This window comes from Echinops telfairi, unplaced genomic scaffold (genome assembly GCF_000313985.2).
Source record: "Echinops telfairi isolate 266 unplaced genomic scaffold, ASM31398v2 ScPeMD7_3533;HRSCAF=4204_0, whole genome shotgun sequence".
NCBI lineage: Eukaryota > Metazoa > Chordata > Mammalia > Afrosoricida > Tenrecidae > Echinops > Echinops telfairi.
The window spans coordinates 18,963,361-18,976,801 of NW_022107431.1; the positions used below are offsets into that span (position 1 = coordinate 18,963,361).

Sequence of the window (13,441 nt, forward strand, 5' to 3'; positions counted from 1 at the left end):
GCCCCTCACCCAGACCATACCAAGTTTCTCCTGTGTCAGAGCCTTAGCCCGGGCTGCTGCTCCTCCAGTTGCTTCTAAGGCCAGTGTCTTCTCAGACATCCATTGATTCAACACATGCTTACAGAGCCCTTATTAATTATTAGGCAGTGGGATTTCCTTTTTTTTCTTTCCAGTAAGAATTAAAAAAAAATCATTTTATTGGGAGCTCCTACACATATCATACAATTCCATAGTTCAATCACATAAAGCGGTATTGTACAATTGCTACCACAATCAGTTTCAAAACATTTTCTTTCTTCTTGAACATCTTGATATCAGCTCCCCTGTACCGCCCCCCAGCACCCAAGGACCCATATTTACTTATTTATTTACCCCCATAATAAGTGTTTTTTTCCTTTCCATTAAAAAAAACCATCCATTTTATTGATATATAATTTATGAAAAATATAATTCAGTGGTTTAAATAAATTAGAAAGAGCTGTGCAATCATCACCACAATATTCGAACATTTTCTTCATTCTTGTGCCTGTTACTATTAGCTCTCATTACCTGCTAACCTTCCCTGCTGTAACTCTAAGGAGTACAAATCTAGTTATGACTCTATGGGCTTACTTACTCTAGATTTCATATAAAGAAAATCATATAAAAAACTCTAACAACAACCGAACCCAGAAAAACCTCAATTCGAGAGAAAGTAGGAGATAATATGGGTCAGCAGGGAAACAGATGATAATGTGTTAGGTTTTAACCTAACTCTACCTAGGCACTGGGAATTCAGTTGTGAGTCAGGTGAGCTCGTTATACACAGAGGGGAAAACCCATTCCAGACCCTGTCACAGAGAGTCCATTTTTAGCCATATAGCTGCCATGAAGGAGCTCTACCATGCCCGTGAGCTTGTAGTTGGGGACCTGACGATGTCCACGAGATCTTGGGTGTTTCTTGAGGACGTGACAATAAGGCTGAAGTCTGAAGGACCAAGAGGAGTGCACTGGGCTCGGGGGAGAGAGAACTGCTGTCCAAGGCCCTGTGGTGGGATGGAGGACGTATACAGGGCTGAAGGAATGACAGGAGGCTGGTGAGGAGCTGTGAGGAGAGTCTCTGGGTCCCGTGGCCAGACTGTGGACCACACAAGTCTGACTGCTTTCACTTTCTCAGTGTCTCAAATCTACCCATCTGTGGCCCTCTCCTGCACACCACCGATTCCCGTTGACGTCTCACTAATGAGGTCTGAGGGCTGATTCAGTCTCCCATCGGTTCCACACGGCTACGTTTGAGGATGGTGTCAGGCTCCATCTGCCCTTCTTAGCAGCATTTGACGACTTCCTTCCCTTTATTTTCATGATACAGCACTCTTCTAATTCTCTGGAAAGATCTTTCTATGGCTCCCTTTTAAGACTGCCTTCTTCTACCTGAAATCCACAATCCTTTCAGGGTTCCCCAAGGTCTAGCCCGACTCCTGACCCACCAAGCCCTGAAGACGATATTCCTGCTCAGAGCAGCCAAGGCACAGGGAGGACCATAGGGCTGGCCCCACTACGAGACACGACGACGTCCCTCACTGACCCAGAGCACTACAGGGGACAGCTCTGGAGACACAGTGTGAGAAATGCACCCAATCTGACCCCACCACACCTAGGCACAACACTAAGGGCGTGCCACAGAACAGCAAGGGGAGCAGAGCAACAAAGTTCCCTGGGAATACCAAATATAGACTGTGGGGCCAGGGCATGGCACCCCATCAGACTCGACCAGAAAACACTCCTAAAGGTCAACAAACAGACCTTGAACAATTTACAGGCTTTCTTTTTTTTTTGTCGTTGGCTTGTTTTTGTTTTGTCTTTTTGTGTGTGTGCATATTATTTTCTCTGTATGTCTATCTAGATAAGATAGGCGGGATAAACAATCTGGAGGAGAAAACAACAGGACCGATGGTTCCAGGAGGACATGGGAGAGGGGGAGGTGGAGGAAAGGAAGTGGGTGTTAACAAACCCAGGGACAAGGGAACAACAAGTGATCCAGAATCGATGCTGAGGAGGGTGTAGGAGGCCTGGTAGGGCTTGATCAAGGGCAATGTAACTGAGAGGAATTACTGAAACCCAAATGAAGGCTGAACATGATAATGAGGCAAGAGGAAAGTAAAAGGAAATAGAGGAAAGAACTGGGAGGCACAGGGCATTTATAGAGGTCTAAATACATATGTAAATATATTTGTATATGACAGCGGGAAAATAGATCTATGTGCATATATTTATAGGTTTAGTATTAAGGTAGCAGATGGACATTGGGCCTCTACTCAAATACTACCTCAATGCAAGAATACTTTGTTCTATTAACCTGGAATTCCATGATTCTCACCTTCCCAACACGATCGCTGAAGACAAACTGGGTGCATAAGCAAATGTGGTGAAGAAAGCTGATAGTGCCCAGCTATCAAAAGATAAGGCATCTGGGGTCTTAAATACTTGAAGATAAACAAGTGGCCATCTAGCTGAGAAGCAACAAAGCTCACATGGAAGGAGCACACCAGCCTGTGTGATCACAAGGTGTCCATGGGATCAGGTATCAGGCATCAAAGAACAAAAAATCATATCATTGTGAATGAGGGGGAGTGCAGAGTGGAGACCCAAAGTCCATCTGTAAGCAACTGGACATCCCCTTACAGAAGGGTCACGGGGAGATGACGAGCCAGTCAGGGTGCTGTATAGCAACAATGAGACATACAACTTTTCTCTAGTTCTTTAATGCTTCCTCCCTGCCCCACTATCATGATCTCAATTCTGCCTTACAAATCTGGCTAGACCAGAGGATGTACACTGGTACAGATAAGAATTGGAAACACAGGGAATCCAGGACAGATAAACCCCTCAGGACCAATAATGAGAATAAGGATACCAGGAGGGGAAGGGGAAGGAGTGGGAGAAAGGGGAAGCAATCATAAGGATCTACATATAACCCCCTCCCAGGGGGATGAGCAACAGAAAAGTGGGTGAAGGGAGACGTCAGACAGTGTAAGACATGAAAAAATAATAATAATTTATAAATTATCAAGGGTTCATTAGGGAGGGAGGAGCAGGGAGGGGAAAATGAAGAGCTGATACCAAGGGCTCAAGTAGAAAGCAAATGTTTTGAGAACGATGATGGCAACAAATGTACAAATGTGCTTGACACAAGGGATGTATGTATGGATTGTGATAAGAGTTGTATGAGCCCCCAATAAAATGATTAAAAAGAAAAAAAAGGTCTAGCCTGAGGCCACTCACTCTCTCCCCAGGCAATCAGGCAATTTTGTCTACACTGTGGTCTCAGTCATTATTCACAACAGATGAGCCACAATGTTATCATTACAACCTGTCCTCTGAGCCTTCAAAGGAAGGCTGTTCATCGGTCATTCCCACTTACAGGTCACAGAGTCCTCCCTATTCACTGTGTCCCAAACTCAGCTTTCCGTCTCTTCCTCTAAAGTCTGTCCCCTGTCTCAGTGGCCAGCTGCTGGTTAAACCGGAGATCGGAAAACATCTGTGAGAGCTTCTTCTCCATCGTCCCCATCGCCGGTCAACCACCAAGTTCTGGAAATGTTGCTTTGTAAAAAGATACCTCTCCAGTTCCCCCACGCTCCATCATCATCTCCCACCAGCTTGGTGCAAGCCTCTGTTACTGACTGACCACTCCACCAGCTCCTTCACTGCCGCCCCAAACTCACCCCTGCTTCCTTCTGATGTATTCGCTCTGCTGCCCCAGTGAGCTTTTGGAAGCCTAAAAACTACGTCACATCACGTGTCCTTCCATCTTTAAATCCTTCTAGTTGGGCCGGGATCCACAAGGTTGGCAGTTTGAAAGGAGGAGCCACTGCTCGGGAGAAAGACAGGGCTTCCTGCTCCTGCTAAAAGTTAACGTCTCGGAAAACACACGGGCAGTTCTCCCCCGTCTCATAGGGTTGCCATGACCTGGCGTTGACTCGGTGGCAGTGCGTTAGAGTTTATAATTCTCCCAGGAGCCCTGGTCGTGTCGTGGGTTATGTGTTGGGCTGCTAACTGGAAGGTCAGCTAAGTGAGAGGAGCTGACCAACTATTCCTTGGAACTCCCCTTGGGGCCCGAGACCCTCTTCATAGTTATCACAAGCCACCTGCTTCCAGATAAAGGAATATACTGCGTGCAAATAATAAACCGTTTTTTAAAGACAGATTTACCTGGATCCTTTTGATTCTATGCCCATGGTCTAGAATGGTCTCAGGGAAAACCACTCTTTAGGGATCCTTTCTGTGTCTCCACAGCTTTCTTCTTCTCCCCCTTGTAGTCATGGAAACAAAGAAGCCTTCTCCTGCCGGGGCATCCAGCTGGCTGTGGACTGGTTCCGGGGCAGAGGACACACCTCCATCAAGGTTTTTGTTCCATCCTGGAGGAAAGAGCCATCCAGATCTGACGCCCCCATCAGAGGTATGCCCATGTGGTTGTCCACCTTTCCTCTGTGGTATGAGGGGTTTACCTCCCTCTCTCCCCCACCACCCCAAAATGGAAACGTAGTATGCATTTTTCCTGCTAGGTAAGCATCCAGTAACTTGCTCTGACTTAGTGCACACAGTGGGATCCTGCCTGGGAAGGTTCTCTCTGGTCACAGTGAATATTTTCGTGAAAGCAGTTTCGCTCAAACCTCGGGTTTTGGGATGGCTGACTTAAGAGCACAGCAGGTGGCTGTGAAATTTTGTTTCCTGCTCAGGAAAAATGCTGCAGAAACTGTTGTGATGTTGAACACAGCGTACAAGGACAGTGCTATGGGAAAACTCAAGTGTACGAGTGGTTTTCTCATTTCAAAAGAGTTGATTGATGACAAACCTCGTTCTGGACATTCATCAGCTTCCCGAATGGACAAAAATGTCGACAAAATTTTTGTGCTCAAAGACTAATGACGGACCATCGAAGAGATGGGGAAGTTATCTGTACTGTCTTGGAGCTCGGTTCAATGAATTTTAATGGAAGATTTGGGAATGAGAAGGGATGCTGTGAAATTTGTGCCTTGGGTTCTGACTAACCAGGAAAAGGAGCGTTGAGTGGAAAATGTCGTGCTTTGAAATAACAGCTCTGAAGTGACCCAGACTTTTCCCCAAGGTCATTACTGGTGACAAGACATGGTGCAACTTGGCCCTGAAACCAAACATGAAGCCAGTCGGAGACACCATCATCACCTGAGGGGTGGGGAGCTCTTCAAGTGAAATCAAAGATCAAGACATTGCTCATTTAAAACTTTTTTAATAAATCATTTTATTGGGGGCTCTTACAGCTCTTATAACAGCCCATACATCAATTGTATCAAGCACATATGTTATACATATGTTACCATCATCATTGCCAAAATATTTTCTTTCTACTTGAGCCTTTGGTATCAGCTCCTCCTTTTTCCCCTCCTTCCCCCACCCTCCTACCTTCATGAACCCTTGATAATTTATAAATTATTTTATTTTCATATTTTTCACCCCTTGCTGTCTCCCTTTACCCACTCTTTTTTTTTTTTTATATGAAGAGGATAGTGCATTTGGAGTTTGTTCCTCAGGTCAGAGTGTTAATCAAGCTTTCTATTTAGAGGTTCTGAAAAGATTACATACTGTAATAATGTGCAACAGAAAAAGCCTGATTTGTGGCAGATGGGGGCCTGGTTTTGCCACCATGACCATGTACCTGCTCATGAAATCATCTCAGTGTGCCAGCTTTGGGCAAAAAACAGCATGCATCTCTTGCCCCCCACACCTTACTCACCTGACCTCATTCTGTGTGATTTCTTTTTGTTTCTGCAAATGAAGAGGGACATTAGAGGACTGCTATTTGACGTCATAGAAGAGGTGAAGAAAAAAACAAGGGAGGTGCTGTCAGCATCCAAGCAGATGAGTTTGAAAAGTGTTTCTAAGAATGGAATCACAGATTTGACAACTGTATTAAGCATAATGGAGAGCACTTTGAAGGTGATAAGGTTATTTTGTAAAAAAAAAAATACATAGCTTTGGGGGGGAAATTCAGTTTTGGGGGGGTACCCCCTTGTTCGTACTCTTTGCAACTGTAGCCAATCATCTATTTATTTGTTTGCTTAACGGGGTCTAACTCCCTCTCTGCATTCTATGCTCCATGGAGACACTGGTTATGATGTGTCCTGTTATCACCCTTGCTCCCAGCATGTACCTGTCGTCGTGCAGGTGCTCTACACATAGATACTAAATAGTGAAGGAACAAATGAGCCCATCTTCTGGTGTCAACAATAATTTTTTTCTTTAATCATGCCTTAGGACTTTTAGCTCTCTCCAGAAAGAATAAACCTGCATCCCACCCCCAGGAGGTTCACATCATCAAGCCATTCCCTCAGATAATATTTATGCAATGTGTATCTAGTCTAATCTATTTATTTGCATTTTAACTACCAATTAAACTATTTGCTTCCCTTTTCACCAAGTTGATATATGTCTCACTGCCACCGAGTTGATGCCAACTTTTAGCGACTCTACAGGACTGGTCGAACTGTCCCTCTGAGTTTTAGAGACTGCAACTGTTTATGGGCGTACAAAGTCCTGTCCTTCCCCTGCAGAGCTTCTGGTGGTTTCAAACTGCTGACCTTTCGGATCACAGCCCAACGTGTAACCACTATACCTCCTTAATATATATGTAGCCTCTCCAAAATCAAACCAAACTCACTGCCGTTGAGTCAATGCCAATTCATAGTGACCCTATAGGGTAGGGTAGAGCTGCCCCTGTGGGTTTTCAAGACTGTAACTCTTTATGGGAGTAGAGAGCCCCCACCTTTCTCCCTTGGGGCTGACTTTGCAGTTAGTAGCTGAATGAGTAATCACTATGCCACCTGGTCTCCTTATATCTAGCCTCTAGTTAAGAAGAAAAAGAACAGGAAAGAAACTGAGACTCAGTGCAATTTTCATTTTTTTGTCCTTGTATCGCTTAGATTATTTTAAGCTACAGAGAATAGGAAACTGTGGTTTAGACAGTGTTTTGTTGTTTCTTGCTTCCTTTCTGTGAATGTCGTCAGATGGCAAACCATTGTGGTATTGTTTCAGTGCATCAGAGATAGAAGGGTGGGCTTCTTTGTGACTGTGTTAGTGTGGGTAGACTAGAGAAACAAATCCAGGGAAACTCATAAATGTTTAAGAAAGAGCTTTATATACAAGAGCAATTGAATATTGAGAAAACAGCCCAGCCCAGTCCAGGTCAAGTCCATAAGTCTGATATTAGTCCATATGTCGGATACCAATCTATAAAGTCCTCGTCAGACTCACGAAACACATGCAATGACGCCGAATGCAGGATGATCCACAGACCAGTGGGTGGAAAGTCCTGTGGATCCAGTGGCAGTGTAAGCATCTCAGCGCTGGCAGGGATCTCTACGTGGCTTCTTCCGCTCAGGGCATTAGCATGTGTCTTGTCAGGTGGAATATTTCCCAGGGAGTGAGTTTGTGTCCCATCTCCAGCGAGTTATTTATCTCCTTAGTGCCACCAAATGAGTCATCAAGCTGCAACCTGATTGACAGGATAAACTCCACCCCGTCACTTTTAATAGTCTCAAATTGACAACAGATTATGGCACTACTACAGTGATTCTGGTAGATTTTCTTGACTTTTTCTTTCAGTCTTTCATCAAAATTTGTTTGCTTTTTATTTTGACAACGGTTACCAATTGCTTCTTCGTCTGTCTAAAAACTAAAATGCTAGTCTTGTATCTTCTTGACTCTTCTGACACGACTTCAGAGGGCAGTGACGGTTCCGTGGTAGAATTTTTGCCTTCCACGCAGGAGACCTGGGTCTGAGTCCTGACCAGGGTCCCTCGAGGGCAGCCACCACTCATCTGATGCTGAACAGGCTCCCGTGGAGCTCCCAGGATAAGACAGGCTAGGAAGAAAGGCCCTGCGAAGCAGTCAATGGAAACCCTGAGGATCCCAACAGCTGGGTCCTGTTTTGCACGAGGTCCCCTTGAGTTGAGGACCAATCCCATGGCAGCCAACAACAACAATAGAGTCAAACAAAAAAATCTAAACCCAAACCCAACACAAACACGTTCTGTTGAATTCCATGCCTCGCATCTAGTTCTTGTTGTTCCTCTCAGTCCTTCCTGTGTGCACGTGCTGCTGAGTCCTCCTCTCAAAAGTCTGGTGATCCATTGTGAATAAAAAATCGATTGGTTCAAAGTATTCATGGCTGCATGGGTTTTCCCTGTTCATTTGTGGGCCTTCCCTGGAGTGGCAGTGATGCCCATGTGTAGTAGACCCCGGCCAGGGTAGACAGGCAGCTGGACACCTGTGTCTGCTACCGAGCCCAAGGTCAACATGATGCTAGTTTTCTTCCAGCCATGCTGAGAGCCTTCCCACTTCCTAGCTCTAGCTTCATGTTATGTATGGTGGTTTTAGGCCAAGGGGAGGGAAAGAGGCAGCACAGACCCCTGGACACAGCTGGCCTACAGGCAGTCTGTCCTCCCAATTCTGCTGGTTCCCCACTCCTTCTCCATAGGCTTCTGGGACTTTTCAGGTAAAATGGCTCCCACCTCATTCCATCCTTTTACACACCTTTGGGGCGTGGCTCCCTACACATTAAAGTATCTCTATCGATAAAATCCCAACCCTTTGGTCTTCCTAAAATTTGTCCAAAATCCTAGGTTTTGCTGCTGCCCTCAAGCCCCCTTTTAATGTGGTTATGGGTCCACCGCCTGCTTTTGAACATCATAACTTCACTTCAGTGGGACTTTCAGGAAGAGGGGGAACAGATATTTGTGTTCAGTTTTCCATGGTGACCTGGTTGCCCCAAATAATCTCTTACGGTGGTCACCTGGAGAGTGGCGGCCTTCCACAGATGTGTAATATTTGAAAATACTTTGGTGAAGAGAAGGAAACCACGCCGGGGTAGAGAAGGAGTTTTGCAGCAAGCCATGGCCTTGCATGGAGCAAAGATGAATGCATTTAATTACATTAAGACCGAAGCTGATCTTTACGAATGGAGACCATCCAAGTCACACTATGTAAACACAAGTCTCAAACTGGGAGAGGTCCTGTAGCACCAACAAAGGGTTACTGCCCAGAAGCTACAGAGAACCTCTCCCAGCGAAGAAGACAAAGCCAAAGAGCCAACAGAACAGGCATCACTAGGCCTCTCACAGGAAACATCAGTGGCCCAAATCTTCAAAAAGATGCCCAAGCCAATCAGTAAGCAGAGCATTGCAAGCTGCAACCACAGTAAGAGGCCCCTTTTCACCCACCGGGTTGGCACACATCCCCATCTCTGAAAATGCCAAGTGTCGGGAAACCTCCAAGAACCAAACCCATTGAGTTGATTCTGACCCATCTGTCCTCTTGCTCTGCTGGGTGCTTAAGGGGATGCAAGCGCTTTGGAAAACAATTTGGCAATATTGTGCCTCGAGAGAGTGAATTCACGGCAGGGGGACCCTCTTTGACCTCTTCTGGCTAAGGAGAGCCCAACTTTAGCCACTTGCCGTAAAGCAGCGGTCAGACCTGCCTCCACCATCCGCTCCTCTTTACTCCATTGCGACAAGTGTGCCTCTGAGGGCACTCTACGCTCTTGCTGGGTTTGCAGAACTCACAGACAACACTCGTGATGGGGAGGGTTTCTTAGGAAAGTTCCCAGACTACCAAAGTCAGGATCAACAAGCAGTCAGGATACAGTCTTTGGTCCATAGGAGCGCCGCTCCTCAGTCAGCAGCCAAGTCTCTGAACTTCTCAGCCACATGGTTCCTTGGCTTCTGTCTCTGGGGGCCAGGAAACCAGCCCGCTGCTCTGCCGAATCTGTCTCCTAATCTCAGCGCTGCTCTCCGGTTCTGTCTCATGCTCGCCCGGCCTCTGGCTCTGGTCTAGGCTGCTTGCTCTGTCCCATGGTCTCCGTGCTGCAGCCTCTGGTGTCTCTCGTCTCCCTCACTTCAGACGGAGATCTCGAACCCGCTGCAGTGGTGGCTCTTCTGTAAATGGTTCTAGGATTTCTCGCTGGACTTTTGGGATGGCTTTTACAGGAATGGCTTTGATGAGGAGGTCGTTTTTTTCCCCCCCAAGATTAAATTGTTTATTGATTACACATGATAATGGATGATACATAAGTTCCAACTCCATCTGTAATTTTATCTGCTACCATTATTCAATTTAGATCTGTTGCATAGGATGTGCCAAAAACCATTTCTTATAACCAAGTAAACATAATTAATTTGCTTGGGTGACCATTTTTAATGGTGAACTCCAGGTTACAAAACAGCAACTGCCAGTGCAACTAACAACCAAGGTCTCTGGCAACAGCGGCTCCTCTGCCCAAGCAGTCTTCACGTTATTTGTAGGGATGTTTCCGATCAACCTGGCACCGCCCTCAACGGCGTCTACACTTCACACTGTCAGGCAGTTTATACCAAGATGGCTTAAGAGTAGATTAACTTTACAGAGCACATTTAAAAAGACATTTATTTAGCGTCATGATCAGACCATTACATTTAGCAATCAACAGCATGGGTGCAAAAAAAAAAAAAGAAAAAAGAAAAAAAAACTACATTAAAACCCCTTATTGGAATGCTTTCCACTTTCCACAGAACAGAAACTAAAGTAACCTGTTATACAATTAGTCACAAATACAGTCCTCAAGTTCTTTTGCCCATACACATGAGTATTGTCTAAAATATGTCTTCTTTGTAGCAGCTAGGCCCTGCCACCACTGTGCTTGGCCGAGTTCACAAATCTGTTGTCACCTGTAGCTTCCTTGTCACCTCTCTGGCTCTCCTCTCCTGCTAAGCTTTGTTTCCTGGTAGTCATTTAAAATCTTCTGCCACTGCCATAACTACTGCTACTGTTTGAGCCACCATAGCCACCTTGGCTTCGTGGTTTGGCAAAGTATTGACCTCCACCACCGTAAGGACCAGAGTTTCTACCTCCAAAGTTCCCTCCCTTCATTGGTCCGAAATTGGAAGATTGCTTGTTGTAGTTGCCAAAATCATTGTAGCTTTCACCACCTCCAAAGTTGCTTCCACTACCACCGCCAAAGCCGCCATAGCTGCCACTCCCGCCATAGCCACTGCCCTGGTTTCCATAAGCCTGCCCACCACTTCCATAGCCTCTGCTTCCTCCAGAGTAACCAGAGCCTCCTCCATAACCACCAGCATTACTCCCCACTGCCACCATATCCACCCCCCCACTGCCACCATATCCACCACCACCGCAGCTGCCAGCAAAGCCACCACGGCGCTGACGTTTCCGCCCCGACCAAAGTTGTCATTCCCACTGAAACCGCCACCTCGGCCACCACCGAAGTTTCCAGAACCGCTTCGACCTCTTTGGCTGGAGGAGGCACTGGCCATCTCTGCTTCGACAGGGCTTTCCGTCCTTCACAGTTGTGGCCACTCACAGCGTGGTATTTCTGAATGACAATATGATCTACGGAGTCATGGTCATCAAAAGTCACAAAAGCAAAGCCTCTCTTCTTGCCATGGCCTCCTCGGTCAGTCATGCTTTCAATCACTTCAGTTTTCCCATATTGCTCGAAGTCCTCTCGTAGGTGGTGCTCCTCAGTGTCTTCTTCGATGCCACCGACAAAGATCTTTTTCACCGTTAAGCGGGCGCCTGGTCTTTGCGAGTCTTCTCGGGAGACAGCCCTCTTGGGTTCCACGACTCTGCCATCTACCTGTGTGGCCGTGCGTTCATGGCTGCGTCCACCTCCTCCACAGTGGAGTAGGGACAGACCCACAGCCTCTGGGTCTCTCATCGCCACACAGTCCGGAAGGGCCCCCGTGGCTCACGATGGCTCCGCAGACTCTCACCTGCTGTTTCAAAGCTCAGTCCTCCGATAAAGAGTTTCCGCAGCTGTTCGGCTCCTTAGGAGACTCTGACTTCCACGTGACGGCGGTGGGGAGAAAAGGCCCGAACAAAGCTTCCTCCGTGGCGTTCGCCGAGGAGGTCGTTTTTTATCTATGAGCAGATCAAAACCTCTAGGAAACAAAGGGGTGCTGACTAGGTTCACACCCTCCACTAAGACGCTACCTGGAATATGTCTCACCTTAATCCTGGCCGGTCACACAGCAGGGGACTCCCTCCCACATGGGACGTAACCCCGGCGTTGTTGCTGTTGTTAATGCTCTCGGGTCAGTTCCAACTCGGAGCGACCCTGGGTACAGCAGGACAAAGCACCACCCAGCCCTGCTCCATCTTCAGGGTTGTTCTGCTCCCGCCCTGGGTCAATGCAGCCACTGGGTCAGCCATCTTGTTGAAGGCCTTCGTCTTTCTCGCTGCCCCATTACTTTACCAAGAATGATGTCTTCCGCCAGGGGCCGGTCTCTCCTGACACACCCAAAGTGAATTAGACAAAGTCTCGTCATCCCTGATGCTAAGGAGCATTCTGGCAGGACTTCTTCCAAGACAGGTGGTAGGGAGGGCTTGGTGATTCTGGGAGATTCCCTTGACTTTTCCGGCCCATCTTTTATCAAAGATTTGTTTATTTGATTCCAAACGGGCAGTCATTCTAAGGTGTTATGTGTACCTCCCTACTGTTACTGTCCTGCCTTATTAAAGGAGACCGCTTGTGCCCACTGTGATGGGTTCCTGACCCTTTGAGGGGCCTTGTGGCAGGTCCTCCCACAGCTACTCTCCCTTGTCAGATGCCCGCTGCCTGCGCGGGCTTAGCCAGTTGCCATTGTTCCCGGTTATACTCATGTGCATCGTTGTAGAACTGGGCTCCGGAGAGTGCTAAAGGAAGTATCTCACCAGGCCACGATTGCTTCCCAGACACTCTGGGTGGACCTGCACCTCCAGCCTTTCCACCAGCAGCCCAGTGTGATAACTGTGTGCACTGTCCACTGCGCATCGCGGTAAATTCCGTTACCATTCACTCACCTCACTGCCTTCGAGTCAATGGTGGCGACTCGCCGATAGACAGGGTAGAACTGTCCCCGTGGGTTTCCGAGGCTTTTACAGAGTAGAAAGCCTCCACTTTCTCCCGCGCCGCGGCTGGTAGTTTCGAACCGCTGATCTTCTGGATTGCAGGCCCATGCATAAGCTCTACGCCAGCCACTACGTAGCTAGCGTAACTTCTTAGGACTCAGAGAAGCGGCTCTGTCCCTGGCTGGCTCGGGGGACGGGCTGGGGGGGCAAGGGGCGAGGCCGGAGCGGGAGGCGTGGTCTGAGCACCGCGGCTGTGTCCACCCGGTACCCGCAGAGCCCCACGTGCTGGAGGAGCTGGAGCGGCAGGCCGTGCTGGTGTACACGCCGTCCCGCAGGGTGAGCGGCAAGCGCGTGGTCTGCTACGACGACCGCTACATCGTGAAGGTGGCCTTCGAGCAGGACGGCGTCATCGTCTCCAATGACAACTACCGGGACCTGCAGAGCGAGAACCCGGAGTGGAAGTGGTTCATCGAACAGAGGCTGCTCATGTTCTCCTTCGTCAACGACAGGTGGGTGCAGTCGGGGCGGCAGAGGGAGGGCAGAG

At 47.7% G+C, this 13,441-nt stretch overlaps 1 protein-coding gene and 1 pseudogene across 1 annotated transcript in view; one reads left to right on the forward strand and one right to left on the reverse strand.

The window, feature by feature from the left end:
• ZC3H12D (zinc finger CCCH-type containing 12D) overlaps positions 1 to 13,441 on the forward strand; it is a 32,480-nt gene that overhangs the window by 15,339 nt on the left and 3,700 nt on the right. Inside the window, exons 2-3 of the mRNA XM_004702126.3 lie at positions 4,296 to 4,435; positions 13,172 to 13,406. Coding sequence (XP_004702183.1) covers positions 4,296 to 4,435; positions 13,172 to 13,406 — 375 coding nt within the window. The remainder of the gene's footprint in view (positions 1 to 4,295; positions 4,436 to 13,171; positions 13,407 to 13,441) is intronic.
• LOC105978531 lies at positions 10,734 to 12,820 on the reverse strand (annotated as a pseudogene).